The following is a 15,191-nucleotide window of genomic DNA, read 5'->3' on the forward strand; positions in this document are numbered from 1 at the left end:
TGTCCTGGAACTTGCTTTGTAGACTAGGCTGGCCTTGAACTCACAAGAAATCTCCCTGCCTCTGCCCCCGGGTGCTAACATTAAAGGCAAGTTGACATTTTTGAGTTAGGCTGTATTCGTAGCTAACCTGGGGCAGGTTGGCCAAGGCGGCTGGCAGTGTTTAGTGTGCACACGGTTGTCAGTCAGCTCAGCTCAGCTCCTTTTGTTCTGTCTCTGGTGTTTGTGTAGTAATGGACTGTAAGTGTCCCCTTTTGTCAGTTTCGCTTTCTGTCCTCATAGGAATTGATTCTAAGACAAACTGAGGCTAAGACAATGGCTCTTTTGCATTTGGGATAAACCAAATAATCAAGTTTTTCAAACAAACCATTGATATTCTTTGGTTTTCACTTTTAGCTGGGCATGGTGGCTCTCAGTATTCATTATGAATATCTCAGTTTTCATAAGACTGAGGAGACAGGAGGAGCTTGAGTTCAAGGCCAGCCTGAGCTATGTAGAGGCCCTGCATCTAACCACATTAACAAAATGAAAGTAAATTAAAGAACAAACAGTTGAAAATTAGAATATTAAGTCTAAACTGATTTAGAATGTTATTTTAGTAGATAAAATTTTAATTTGATAATTAATCAAATTCTTCATTTTTTAAGTTGTAGAAACATTGGCAATTAAAAATTATTACACACTTTACAAATTATATGTATGTTCTCTGGCACCAAACTTTATCTTTTATACTCTCAGCTTTCACATTTCATTTTAAGGTGATAATTGCCTTTCACCTCTTTTTATAGTCATCCTTTATATTTTTTAGTTGGAATTTACCATGCAAGAAGCTGTCCAGTGTCTACATGCTCTAGAGGAGTACTGCCCTTCTAAAGATGATTACAGCAAGCTCTGTCTGCTCCTCACTTTGCCTCGTTTGACCAATCATGCTGAATTTAAGGACTGGAATCCCAGTACTGCACGAGTTCACTGCTTTGAAGAGGTCTGTGTCATGGTTGCAGAGTTCATCCCTGCCGACAGGAAGCTAAGTGAGGCTGGTTTTAAAGCAAGTAACAATCGCTTATTCCAGCTCGTAATGAAGGGCTTACTTTATGAATGCTGTGTAGAGTTTTGTCAGAGTAAAGCAACTGGTGAAGAAATCACAGAAAGTGAAGTACTTCTTGGCATTGACCTCTTATGTGGCAACGGTTGTGATGATTTAGATCTGAGTTTATTGTCTTGGCTTCAGAATCTCCCTTCTTCAGTCTTTTCTTGTGCATTTGAACAGAAAATGCTTAATATTCATGTTGACAAACTCCTGAAACCTACGAAAGCTGCCTATGCTGATCTCTTGACTCCTCTTATCAGCAAACTTTCTCCCTACCCATCATCACCAATGAGAAGACCTCAATCAGCTGATGCCTATATGACTCGCTCCCTGAATCCTGCTTTAGATGGCCTCACATGTGGATTAACCAGTCATGATAAGAGAATCTCAGATCTTGGGAACAAAACTTCTCCAATGTCACACTCCTTTGCTAACTTCCATTATCCAGGAGTACAAAACCTTAGCAGAAGTCTCATGCTGGAGAATACAGAATGTCACAGTATCTATGAAGAATCTCCTGAACGGTAGGCATTTGCTCATAAGAACTAGGAAATTGTCAGTTCTAAGTAGTCTGTAGTGTATGCATGCAAATGCTCTTGGTGTTCAGCATTTTATAGTTTTAAGAATTTTAAGTTTATTTTTAAAGTTAGCTTATAAAGTAATGAGTTTCATGGTGGCTCACATTCATATATATATGTGTGCGTGTGTGATTATTTTGTTCTGATTTGTCTCCTCCTTCACTGTGCTCGATCATTCCGTGCCCACTTCTGACTGGTTCCTCTTCTTCCCTCTTCCTTAAGATACCTTCCTCCTGCTGGGTGGTGGTGGCGCACGCCTTTAATCCCAGCACTTGGGAGGCAGAGTCAGGCGGATCTCTGTGAGTTCAAGGCTAGCCTGGTCTACAAAGTGAGTTCCAGGACAGCCAGGACTGTTACAAAGAGAAACTCTGTCTCAAAAAATAAAAGATACTTTCCTCCCCTGTCATGATCCCCTTTTCTAGTTTGATGACCTAAACATACACCACACACATAAATATAATCCTAAATATAAGTCCTCGATATGATAGAAAGTGTGGTATTTGTCTTTCTGGTCTGGTTTATTTCCCTTAATACACTCACCTCCCGGTGTATCCATTTTCCTGTAGATGTCATTATTTCATTTTTCTTTAGAGCTGGTTAAAATCTCATTGTGAACTCTGACCTGCCAGGCAAGATGTACTCCGTGGTGCACTAACGGCAAGACTGTTTGGGGGACTGCCAATTGCTTTCCAACTGGATTGTAAGCCTAGTGTGTTGGAGGGAACACATGCTTGGTACTAAGCCTGTGGCTGGGCAGGTTACAGGCCCTAGAGGAGAATATACTACAGTTTTTTGTTGTTGTTGTTTGGTTTTTTTTTGCTAAATGGACATCTAGTCAAAATGCCCTCTAAATATTTATATTTATATTCACAGAACAGTGCTGCTCTTAGCCTGAGTCAGAAAAGCTTCTTTTAGGGCCAGATGGTTGGCTCAGAGGTTAAGAGCACTGGCTGTTCTTCCAGAGGTCCTGAGTTCAATTCCCAGCAACCACATGGTGGCTCACAACCATCTATAATGAGATCCGGTGCCCTCTTCTGGAGTGCAGGCATCCATGCAGGCAGAACACTGTATATGTAATAAATAAATACATCTTTATAAAAAAGAAAAGCTTCTTTGAGCAGAGGATGACAGTTAATGTAGAGACTCACAAATGGTCAGAGTACTGAGAACAAATGGTTGTTGCGTGCTTAGTCCTAAATGGAACTTCTGTACCTCCTTCAAGGCCCAGGAAACACCACTGAAGGGGTGGGGGGTGGGGGGGTTGTTAAGTTAAGGATGGAGGGGAGCATCTTGAAACACTGTTTTCTGGAAGTGTCATGGCCACCCCAATCACCAGCTTGTAGCAGTTGTGGCTACCTGCACCAAAAGAAAAGAGTCGTGGGAGTAGGAGGGGACTAGTTGAGGAGAAGCAAGTCAGCAAGAGAGGGGAAGGGTAAGAGAGGCAGGTGGAGCTGAAAATGATCCCAGGCGTTCTATATGTATAACGTTATCAGAAATACAAATCATCAAAAGCACATTACATAATGTAAAGGAATAAGTAAAATGGCCATAAAACACCCCAATGTGTGTATGTCGTACATTTTCTTTATCCACTCACTTGTTGGAAGTCATCCAGGTTTGTTCCATTTCCTCACTGTTGTGAACTATGCAGTTGTGTGGGAACATGGCTGTGCAAATGTCTCTGTCACATGCTGACTTGGAACCTTTGGGCACATACTCATGAGAGTAGTATGACTAAGATGGCTGGGTTACCTGGTAGTTCTGTTTTCAGGTTTTTGAGAAACGTCCATCTTGATTCCCACAGCGGCTGCCCAAGTTCACGTCCTCACCAACAGTGAATTGTGGGTTCTTTTCCCACATCCGTGCCAGCTTTGTCATTGTTTGTTTTCTTGATGATAGCCATTCTAACTGGAGGTGAGGTGGAAACTCAAGGCAGCTTTAATTTTCATTTCCCTGATGACTAAGAACATTGAATACTTCGTATACTACTTGTTATTTGTATTTCTTGTTTTGAGAATTACCTGTTGAGTCATTAGCTCATTTATTGATTTGATGAAGCTTTCTCTTTAGTGTTTAATTTTTGCAGCTCCTTCTATAGTCTAGATATTATTTCCTTGTTTAATGTATAGTTGGCAGAACTTTTTCCCATCCGTATGCTCTGCAGACGCCTTTTGATTTCTTTTTTCCAATAATCTTTTTTTCTAGTTCTTATGATTCTTTTCTGTGTGGTTAGAGTCCTTTCAGAAAGTCTTTGCTTCTGTGTACATCGTTTTCCTTGAGAGGTTTCGGATTGTAAGGGCTTTGATCCACTTTGAATTGATCTTTGTGTAGCACGAGATACATGGATTTGGTTTCATTCATCGACATGTGGAAATCCAGTTTCCCCTGTGCCATTTGGTAAAAAGGCCGTCTATGCTCCAACATATGTGGGTTTATTTCTGGTCCTCTGATTTATATCTGTTTGTCTGTGTCTGGTTTTGTGCTGATACCATGCTTTTTGTTTGTTTGTTTGTTTTTAACCATAGTTCTCTGTATGTGGGCACTTATCATAGTTGTTAGTAATTTATAGAAGTCTGGTTATGAACTCTCTTCCACATGCACACTTGCTTAGGTAGTCAGGACAAGCTCCTAAGTAAAGGTGCCTTTACAACAGTGGCTGTCCAGTGTTGCCTTCCTGACCCCTACAGCTGTGTTTTGACATATCTTATATACTCTGCCTAGAGAGGTCAGTACTGTATAATCCAGTTATTGAAAGAGAAAGGTCATTTAACTTCCATAGTTGTTTCCATGGTGTTTTCTAGCAGTAGGCAAATCTGTGTGTCTGGTATTCATTGTCTTCAGATGACATTTCTCTCTCTCTCTTCTCTTTTCTCTCTTCCCTCTTTCCTCTTCCCCCGCCCTCTCTTCTTTTCTTTTTTCTTTTGAGACAAGGTATGTAACTTTGGCTGGCCTGGAACTCACTGTGTAGAGCAGGCTGGCTTCAAACTCAAAGAGACCAACCTGCCTCTGCCTCCTAAGTACTGGGATTAGAGGTGTGCATCACCACACCTGGGTCACTATTAACATTTTTGATATTTATGAAAAGCAGAAATTGTTAGTGTTTTAAAAGAATATTAGGAACAACCTGAAATAAAATCCTCAAATGATGCCTTTAAAAAGATCATTTATTAAAAAAGTGGAAAGATAGGCTAGGCATGATGGCGTGTGCCTTAAATCCCTCAGGAGGCAGAGGCAGGCAGATCTCTGAGTTTGAGGCCATCCTGGTCTATACAGCTAGTTCCAGGACAGTCAGGGCTGTATAGAGAAACCTTGACTCAATAAATAAATAAATAAATAAGAATCTTAAATAGCCAGGTGTTGGTAGAACTCGCCTTTAATCCCAGCACTGATCTCTGTTAGTTTGAGGCCAGCCTGATCTACAGAGCTAGTCAGGACAGCTAGGGCTTTTATGCAGAGAAACCCTGTCTTGAAAAACCAAAAAGAAAAAAAGAGAAAAAGAAAAAAAAGAAAAGAAGACTCAAGTAATTTTTTTAAAGTGGAAAGGTCTGTTTTGCTTTTATGTTCAGTGTAAATAAAGAAAATCTCTTAATAAAATCTTAAGTCTTAGCCAGGCAGTGGTAGTGCACACCTTTTAATCCCAGCACTCAGGAGGCAGGGGCAGGTAAATCTCTGTGAGTTTGAGGCCAGCCTGGTCTACAAATCGAGTTCCAGGACAGCCAGGGCTGTTACATAGAGAAACCCTGTCTCAGGGAAAAAAAAAAAAAATTCTAAAGTCTTAAAACTCTAAAGAAACATGTGAGAGGGAAAAACAATATTTGAATAACAAAATTACAATTCATATTTTATGAAGAAAATATAGGTATAATATCCTCAAGCCTATCTAGTTTGTAGATGAATCTGGGACATGAAGAATGAAAATGAATTCCTGAAAACACATACTACTGATGTTAGGTTAGAGACACTGCTTCCCATGTAAATGTTTGTTCTGTCTGGGCATAACGGTACACACCTGCAGCTGTGGAATGTGAGAGCTGAGGACCATGACAGTACACACCTGCAGATGTGGAATGTGAGAGCTGAGGATCATGACAGTACACACCTGCAGATGTGGAATGTGAGAGCTGAGGATCATGACAGTACACACCTGCAGATGTGGAATGTGAGAGCTGAGGATCATGACAGTACACACCTGCAGCTGTGGAATGTGAGAGCTGAGGACCATGACAGTACACACCTGCAGCTGTGGTATGTGAGAGCTGAGGACCATGACAGTACACACCTGCAGATGTGGAATGTGAGAGCTGAGGACCATGACAGTACACACCTGCAGATGTGGAATGTGAGAGCTGAGGACCATGACAGTACACACCTGCAGATGTGGAATGTGAGAGCTGAGGATCATGACAGTACACACCTGCAGATGTGGTATGTGGGAAACTGAGGATCTCTTGAGCTCAGAGGTTTGAGACCACACAGCAAGACCCTGTCTCAAAAACAAACACCTCCTCTCTAAACATGTTCTACATTTTGAAAGCATTCTATGTAGTTATGAATACTCTCTTTTTAATGCAAGAAAAGTTCCTCTAAAATGCATTTTTCACCCTGTCCCTGCTTTTTCTATTCTCTTGGAAGAAGTGATACACCGGTTGAGGCCCAGCAGCCTGTCAACAGTGAGCCCACGTGCCAGGGTTCTGGTTTGGAAAAAGAGCCTGCCAATGGAGCACAGAATCCAGTACCGGCTAAACAAGAGAAAAACGAGGTAATATTTGCCAAATGTAATGTGCCTCACAGTTACTCAATCTGTAAGAGCTAATAGGATTTCTTCTATAAAATGTAAAAGACTTGTATTTGGGAGTAGTACAAAGATTTTAGATATTCTGATTATCAGCTCATTTTCTGGCTTCTCCCCAAAGAATTTATAGTGTGTTTAGTTGTTATCATGTATTTCATAGGTAGAGGACTTTATTAAAAATCTAAAATGCAGGCCGGGCGTTGGTGGCGCACGCCTTTAATCCCAGCACTCGGGAGGCAGAGAGAGGCAGGCGAATCTCTGTGAGTTCGAGGCCAGCCTGGGCTACCAAGTGAGCTCCAGGAAAGGCGCAAAGCTACACAGAGAAACCCTGTCTCGAAAAACCAAAAAAAAAAAAAAAAAAAAAAAAAAAAAAAAATCTAAAATGCCACATATTTCATGACTCAAATAATTGAATTTATATTACTTGTGGCTACTTTTCATTTTAAGGCATATATTCTCTATTTTATTTATTGTATTTAATGGATAAGAAATTTAAAATGTATAATATAGAGCAATACTTTTATCTAAATCTAAGGTTCCATTTTTATGTGTTTCTGATAGGAAGTTGTATTATGACATAGAATATAGATTTATGTACTGTTCCATTTAGAAGAGGCGTTAAATGTGGTTTTTCTTTTTCTTTAATTTTTTTTTTAAATTAATTATTGGTGTGTGTGCACGCTTTAAATTAATTATTGGTGTGTGTGCACGCGTGCGTGTGCGCGCTTATGCCACGGTGCATGTGTGTAAGTCAGAGGAGAATTTTGTGGGAGTTAGTTCTGTCCAGAATCAAACTCAAGTTGTCAGACTTGGATGGTGGGCATCTTTAAACATTTGCCCATCTCTCCAGCCCCTACACAATTGTTTAGGAGGGTGAATGGGAAATATTGAGATTGCTGAATTTAAAACCAGTTTTTACTCACGAAAGAACATTTGGAACCTAATTTTTAGGCAAGTACATGTTTTTGTCTATAGAAACCTATTGCATGCTTAGTATTAAATACATTTGATAAGGTTAATAATATTTTTACTAAATAGTAATACAGTCTTTAAGGACATTTAATTTAAGTAATATTAAATTTATCATTATCTACATGCATATTCTCGGACTATGTGCTTGTTATAACTATTAGTTTGCATGTTTACTTTGGGCTAGTCAGGAACACACAGTAATCAGTCATTTCAATCGGTTGTTACAGAGTGAAGGAGCCAATAATCTGTGACTGTTAAGACATAGATGCTATGTTATTTTTCAAAGAGAAATGTAATTTTTTTATTTGTTTTTTTTGAGACAGGGTTTCTCTGTGTAGCTTTGCACCTTTCCTGGAACTCACTTAGTAGCCCAGGCTGGCATCGAACTCACAGAGATCCACCTGCTTCTGCCTCTGTCTCTGCCTCCCGAGTGCTGGGATTAAAGTTGTGCGCCACCACCATCCGGCCAGAGCAATGTAATTTTTAAACTGTTGTAGTTGTAATTCTTTTTTAGCATTTATAGGTGATATTGTAAAAACATAATTCAGTAATGATCTGTTCATATGTATCGTTTTTCTAATATTTTTAAGCTTCGAGATTCCACTGAACAGTTTCAAGAATATTATAGGCAGAGATTACGCTATCAGCAGCATTTAGAACAGAAGGAGCAACAGCGGCAGATATACCAGCAGATGTTACTGGAAGGAGGCGTGAACCAAGAGGACGGTCCTGAGCAGCAGCAGAATCTCACCGAACAGTTCCTTAATAGGTCTGTTGATAGGTCTCACTGTAAACAAGAGATTCATTCAGAGCCATTTAAACCTGCAGGAACTGCTGGGGCTGCAGAGATGGCTCACAATGAAGAGCACATGCTGCTGCTTTCAGAAGACCCAGCTTCAGTTCCCAGCACCCACATGGGGACTCAGAAGGCTCCCCACCAACTTTAACTCTTCTTCTGGCCTGTGTGGACACCAAATACACACGTGGTGCACATGTGTACATGCAGACAAACCCATAAAATAAATATTTAAAAAACATGCAGTAACTGCTACTTTATATGTAGTTTGAAATTTTCAAGATTTTAAAAATGTTTCATGTAATATGGAATTACATAATGTCTTTCAGTTACAAAATCTAGTTTTGTCTTCCTCAAGTAACTACAGCTGCAGTGTGGTGGTTCAGCCCACGGCCTAGGAGCTTGTAGGTTAGGTGAATCCCATTTTACCCAAGGTAGATGAGGATGTAGAAGTTACTTTGTTTCTTTTGTTTTTAAACTTTAATGTTTTATGTTTACTAGTGTTTTGTCTCTGTGTATGCCTGGTGCTCACAGAGGCCAGAGGAAGTCATCGGATCCCTGGAACGAGAGCTACAGATAGTTGTGAGCCACCATGTGTGTGCTGGGAATTGAACCCAGACCCTCTGGAAGAGCAGTCAGTGCTCTTAACTGCTGGCCATCTCTCCAGTCCATACTTAGTAGTTTCTGTCTGCTCATCCACTTTCCCCAGGGGCCCAGAGTAAATGAGTTAATCTGTTTATGTGCTTAGAGCAGTACCTGGCATGCTGTGAGCACGATACTGTGGTTGTAATAGTTGGTTATTAGTTTTAAACCTTCAGATTCAGCCAGGCATTGTGACATGTATTTATAGTTCTAGCTGTTTGAGAGGCCAAGGTGGGATACTCATTTGAGTTAAGGTTGGAACAGCCTGGCCAACAAAATAAGACTATCTGAAGAAGAAAAAAAAAAAAAAAGCAATCTGTAGATTCTTTTGGATTCAGTATATTAAAATGATTCCTTCTTAAAATTTCTTCTTAAACTATTAACTATATTGTCTTTAGTGATTGAATGTGTATGCCTATGTGAGTTTTTAAAAATCAAGAAACCAAAATATATGTATTTAGATGAGCAGAGATTGTTGGAGGATTGCATGTATATACCCAATACATCTGCATATGTACTTAGACCAGTTCTGGCATGTAGGAAATGTGCTTTAGCTATCATAATTATGGTTAGGCAGCTACAGTGATGACTCTCAGTTCTTCATGTTCATCAGTGTTTGAAGTAAGATGTGCTTGACACTCTGAGTGGTGTATATAGCATTTGACCCTGAAACTGATCCTGTCATCAAATCTTCACACAGGAAATGTTTATGATGATGATCTGACAATCTAAGTAGGCCTCTGAATATTCACACTGGGGAGTACTTTCTTATTTGTTTGTTTGTTTTTTGAACATTTATTTTTATTTTATTTTATGTATATGAATGTTTTGCCACATGCACATGTATATGTACTGCATGCATGCCTGGTGAACAGGCAGGTCAGAAGAGGGCGTAGGATCCCTTAGAGCTGGAGTTTAAATAGTTGAGTTGTTACATGGGTGCCAGGAATTGAACCTGGGTCCTCTGGAAGAACAGTCAGTTCTCTTAACTACTGAGCCAACTCTCTAGCCCTGGGGAGTGTTTTCTTACCATCTTGAATCAAACTATTGCTTGTCAGAATTTTCCTAATCTGATGAATTGACACTTGCTGGTTTAGGAAATCTTCTTCATAGTTGCTATTTGGCTTTCCAGAGAAGATACTTTGCAATGAATAAGAAGAAGATAAAGTACCAAAAAGGGTTTGTGATCCCCAATAGTGATTGAGAGATGTGCTGCCTTAGAAATAGACTATTCAAGAGTATTATCCTTTAAACACAATAAAAAATAGAAATAAAGTAGTGTAGTTTCAGTTTGGAGCATATTTATATTTTGTTGTTAGTGTTTGCTTTTTTGTGGTTTTAGTTTTTTTGAGACAGGGTCTAGCCTGTAACCCTGGCTGGCCTAGACCTTGCCATGTAGACCAGGCTAGCATTAAGTGAACAGCAGTCTGTTGTCTGTCTTCTAACTACTGGAATCATGGGCTTGAACCACCAGGTCTGGGTAGAGTATATTTGTTGTTCAACAATGGTTTTCAATTTCTTTGGTAATTGGAGCTTAAAATTACATTTACGTCTGAGTATGAGAATTCCATAGGACATAGGACCAGTGAGATGGCCCAGAAGGGCCAAAGCCCCCACTGCCATATCCGATGACCTCACTTCAGTCCCCAAGATCCACATGGTGGGAAGAGAGAACCAGCTCCACAAGCTGTCCTCTGACCTCTACAAGCAAGCTGTGGCACACGCACCCCCCACATTAGTTGATTAATTTTTAAGTCCATAGGATAGTCAAGTCTATAATTGTGTGTGCTTACCCTATGTTTTTGCAAATGATTTCTACATCAATTTTTTTTGTCATTCTCTTAATAGTGCTGCCCCATAATTTTTTACTCTTGATTGTTTGATCAGTATTATAATTGGCATCACTGATTTGACACTTCTTATAGGCATAGTCTGTCCTGCCTTCATTCTACTCTAAAGAGACTGGACTATAAAATGAGACCCTGACTCTAAAAAAAAGAAAGAAAGAAAGCCCCCAAAGTGACAGGCAGACTAATGTGAGCATTTTGAAGTCTCTTTTACACTTAATGTCCATATTTACTTAGGTCTTTTTTGAGGGGAGCATATCACAGGATTAATGTTTCACAAAAACATAGTCTGGGAAATTCTGCCTAATTAAATTTGTACCTAATAAATATTTAATAAATATTGAATTTTTTTCTGATTTTTGTTATTATTATATTTTTGTTTTGTTTTTTGAGTTGATGATGTCTCTCTGTGTAATTCAGGTTAGCCTAGCGTTACAAGTACTGGGATGATTATAGACATTTGTGTGTATATGCCTGCTTTTAATAGAAGACTCCTTCAAAAACCAAACACGTGTATATGGTTAGTAAAGGGAAATGAGAAAGCACAGTGAACTACCACACCTATAATCATATAATATATAATAATATAATATAATCAATAATCATACCTACGGTGCTAGTCTTCTCTCATAGTGACTCTTGGCTGAAAGGGTGATCATGGGTCAGTTCTAGACCTAAGCTTTTTTGAGGTTGTCACTATGTAGGTCAGGCTACATTAACATCCCTTGTGATGGGATTACAGATATATGCCACCAAGGCTTCCCAGATCTGAGAGAGCCTGGTACCCTCCTCTTCGTACCTTTCATAAGCCTGAGTCCCCAGGAGTCAGGCCATGCAGATGGGGGGCTGCTGGAGAGAGTAGTACTGAGTTTATCTCTCCCGTGCCCCAGTCAGAGTCTGGCAGACGCTAGTTACAGGACGAGTGAATGAATGCAGATCTGAGTGATAGAGGCACCACTAGACATTCGTGATCTGCTCTAACCTTTCATGTCATTGTTGACAGGATATTACTAGAGATAAGTGAAATGAAAATGGCTTATTTTATTAGAGGAAAATTTGGTACTGTAATATTATTATTGACAATATTTGAAAGAGAAGCTGTTTCCTTTTTTTAAATCCAGGGCATCACATGTGCCGAGCACACATTCTACCACCAGGCTTGTCTCCTTTACAATGTGATGCTGTCTGTGAGAAAATGTGGATCACCTTTTTTTTTTTTTTTTTGGTTTTTCAAGACCTGGTTTCTCTGTGTAGCTGGCTGTCCTGAAACTCACTCTGTAGACCAGGCTGGCCTCAAACTCAGAGATCCTCCTGCCTCTGTCTCCTGAGTGCTGGGATTAAAGGCATTGGATTATCTTTTTTAGTATCTTGGTTATATCTTAAATTGATAGAGATCATATTTAAAATAAAATTTCCCCTAGATTATATATGTGCATGTGTTTGTCTTTTCAAGCTTTTAGCCTTGGATATATTAGGAATATTTTATACTACATTTTTATTTTAAACTATTTGTGTTGTTATTCTTATAGATCTATTCAAAAGCTTGGTGAACTAAACATTGGAATGGATAGTCTTGGTAATGAGGTGCCAGTGCTCAACCAGCAGTGCACTGGGAACAAAACCAATGGATCAAGTAGTTCTTCTGTGACTAGTTTTAGTACACCACCCCAAGATGCCAGCCAGCGGTTAATACACGATACTTCAAATATTCACACAAGCACTCCTCGTCATCCAGGATCAACAAATCACATCCCGTTTCTTGAAGAATCACCTTGTGGAAGCCAGAAGTAAGTGCTTGACTGTGAAACCTGAAATATGAACTTCTACTCTAGTGTTAGGAACATAAGCTTTAGCTTCTCTGGAGCTCCCCCCACCCCCAAAGCTGAGCGCATCCTAGCTCCCGATTTCTCTCTAATCTGCCTTCTTTATCTTTTAATCTCTCTATAGTCTCTTTTCCCCTCTGTTTTCCTTTTGCTTCCTCGACAGCACCAAGATGGTTCTGTTTTTTATAAACCATGTTACTGAGAGAGTCTATAGTTTCAAGCTTTATCTTGATTTTTACCCGTTGTCTTTGACATTTTTTAAACAGATAATCTCACAGACTTTTTGGGTACAAGAGGGTGTTTTTACAACATGTTAGTGTGATTACAGAAAGGCAATTTTGGTAACTGTGAAAAAAATTATAGCAGCTAAAGACTTTGCATATTTATGTTTTCACCAATTAGAGCATTTTTATCTTCCTATCACTAGTAAACAAGTGTTAATTTATGCAATGAGAATAGTCAAGGGGCATTTTCTTGCATTACCATAAAACACTTCTCAGGTAGGTTAATTTAGAAATGTATAACTTCCTTTTGACACTTGAGTACTTGTAAAAATTAGCCTTGTAATTAATGTCATATTCTCCTTTTGTAACTGGGCTATTGGATCCCAGGCTGTCCATGGGTAGAGACAGGAATTAAATCTTAAAGTTATGCTTTATTCAGAGGATCTGAGATCTGAGAAGACAGCAAGTTAACACCCTGACTTCCACATTCATGAAGCATGCACACACCCATGCATGCGCACATGCACAAAATTGCACACACTCGTGCACACACCATAAATAAATGTAAGAAACAAAACTGTTTCATTAGGGTAAAAAGCACCCAATAATTTGTTGTCTCTTTTCTCTCTGGGACATGGCTCCGGGATCATTCTTGCTTGTATTTACTGGCTTTAAGTCATTATTTAAAAGAACAGGTGTAGAGAATCCTGGGACTTTCCTCCTTATCTTCCTGTGTTAGATCCCCTGTTTGAAGGATCTCGTATAGTTCTTTGAAAAGGGATATATGTTAGAGGTAAAATTTCTCTGACCATGCATATCTGCTCATGTTTACGGTATTTGAAAGTGTTGGTGTAGAATTCGAGATGGTAACCATTTCTGAGCCTGTGATATGACCTTCCAGCTTCAATGCTCCTAGGAAGGAGTCCGATGTCCTTTTCACTCTCGATCCTTGGTGTAAGGCCTGTTGCTTTCTCCACTCTGGATTTTTAGATCCCTTTCTTCCCAGACGTTCTCTAATTTTATTCTGTTGAATCCCCCTGGGCCTTACTGGGAACTTAAGATTCAGGAAGTTAGGAAAGGTGCTTAGTAATTTCCTCCTCTCCATTTCCTAGTGATGTTTTTCCCTGCTGTGATGTTTAACCAGAATTCTCAGTCTCTACAAATTTACTTTAAAGAAGCACTGCATTTTTTTTTTTTCTGAAATGAAGTCCTCTTGTCTGTAAAGAGTGTAATTATGATTTTAGTCCTGGGGCTTTGTTCATTGAAGCATTTCTCTTTGCTCAGCTGCTTCAGTCTCTTAACTTTCATGAGGAGGGCTTCTTCGATGGAAGCCTCTGTCTGTAATTCCTGAGGGTTTCCTTCAGCTTCTCAGAAAAGAACTGCATGATTTATCTGTCTTTGGCCTTACAAAACAGGGATTAGTTGGAAATGCTGTTCTAGGAAGAGATAACTGTCAGTTTTGGTTATTTTTCATTTTCTTATTTTTTTCTCCAAGACCAGATGGTTTTCCTAAAGAGCAATCTCTACTTGTGCTTGGGGTAGAATTAAGCATTGCAGAAGGACTGTGGGGCAAGCAGAGGAGAGGTTCTCCACCCTTCACTTTATGGTGTAGGGATTTGACCTTCTTTCCAGAATGACATCTCACCTTCTCCCTACAACTCTCCTTGGTGTCACCAAACCCAGAGCTCCTGATGTCCCCATATAGTAGCTTTGAATAGCGTCACTGAAGATCATTTGCTCAAAATAAATAAATAAACAAACAAACAAATAAATAAAAAATAAAGATTGAAAGGTTAAGTTAACTTAGTTTCTGTGTTGAATTTCAGAGTGAACTTTATTGAACTTCTGTTCCCACAGCTCATCAGAACATTCTGTCAGTAAGCCATCTCTTGGAGATTCTTCAGGAAGTCTGTCAAGATCAAAAGGGGAAGAGGTAATGTTTGGAGAAGTTTCTTTCTCTGTGTGTACATGTTGCAAAGATTTTTTTTTTTCCTGAGACAGGATCTCTCTGTGTAGCTCTGTGGAAATTGGAAACCTGGAAATTGCTCTGTAGACCAGGCTGGCCTCCAACCCACAGAAATCCGCCTGCCTTTGCCTCCCAAGTGCTGGAATTAAAGGTGTGTGCCATCATGCCTTGCCAAAAAAGATTCTTAATTCAAAGAAAACTATAAAAATGGTCATTATTTACCTCGAAGTAGTGGGATAGATCTCATTGAACTACATGGAGAGTTTGCCTTAGAAAACACATTTGGAGCTGGGCAGCAGTGGCGCACGCCTTTAATCCCAGCACTTGGGAGGCAGAGGCAGGCGGATCTCTGTGAGTTTGAAGCCAGCCTGGTCTACAAAAACGAGTTCCATGACAGCCAGGGTACACAGAGAAACCCTGTCTTGAAAAGCCAAAAAAAAAAAGAAGAAGGAGAAAAGAAGGAGGAG

The 15,191-nt window shown here is 39.6% G+C and overlaps 1 protein-coding gene across 7 annotated transcripts in view; it reads left to right on the forward strand.

The window, feature by feature from the left end:
- The window catches only part of Wdr47 (WD repeat domain 47), a 55,081-nt gene that overhangs the window by 22,646 nt on the left and 17,244 nt on the right, over window positions 1–15,191 (forward strand). For 5 of the 7 annotated variants that reach the window (XM_028879357.2, XM_028879359.2, XM_028879353.2 and 2 more), the window contains exons 5-9: window positions 806–1,608; window positions 6,295–6,421; window positions 8,017–8,195; window positions 12,241–12,498; window positions 14,616–14,691. In XM_028879357.2, the coding sequence (XP_028735190.1) occupies window positions 806–1,608; window positions 6,295–6,421; window positions 8,017–8,195; window positions 12,241–12,498; window positions 14,616–14,691 (1,443 nt within the window). The remainder of the gene's footprint in view (window positions 1–805; window positions 1,609–6,294; window positions 6,422–8,016; window positions 8,196–12,240; window positions 12,499–14,615; window positions 14,692–15,191) is intronic. The other 2 variants (XM_028879358.2, XM_028879354.2) reach the window with 1 other exon arrangement.

Source organism: Peromyscus leucopus, chromosome 6 (assembly GCF_004664715.2).
Source record: "Peromyscus leucopus breed LL Stock chromosome 6, UCI_PerLeu_2.1, whole genome shotgun sequence".
NCBI lineage: Eukaryota > Metazoa > Chordata > Mammalia > Rodentia > Cricetidae > Peromyscus > Peromyscus leucopus.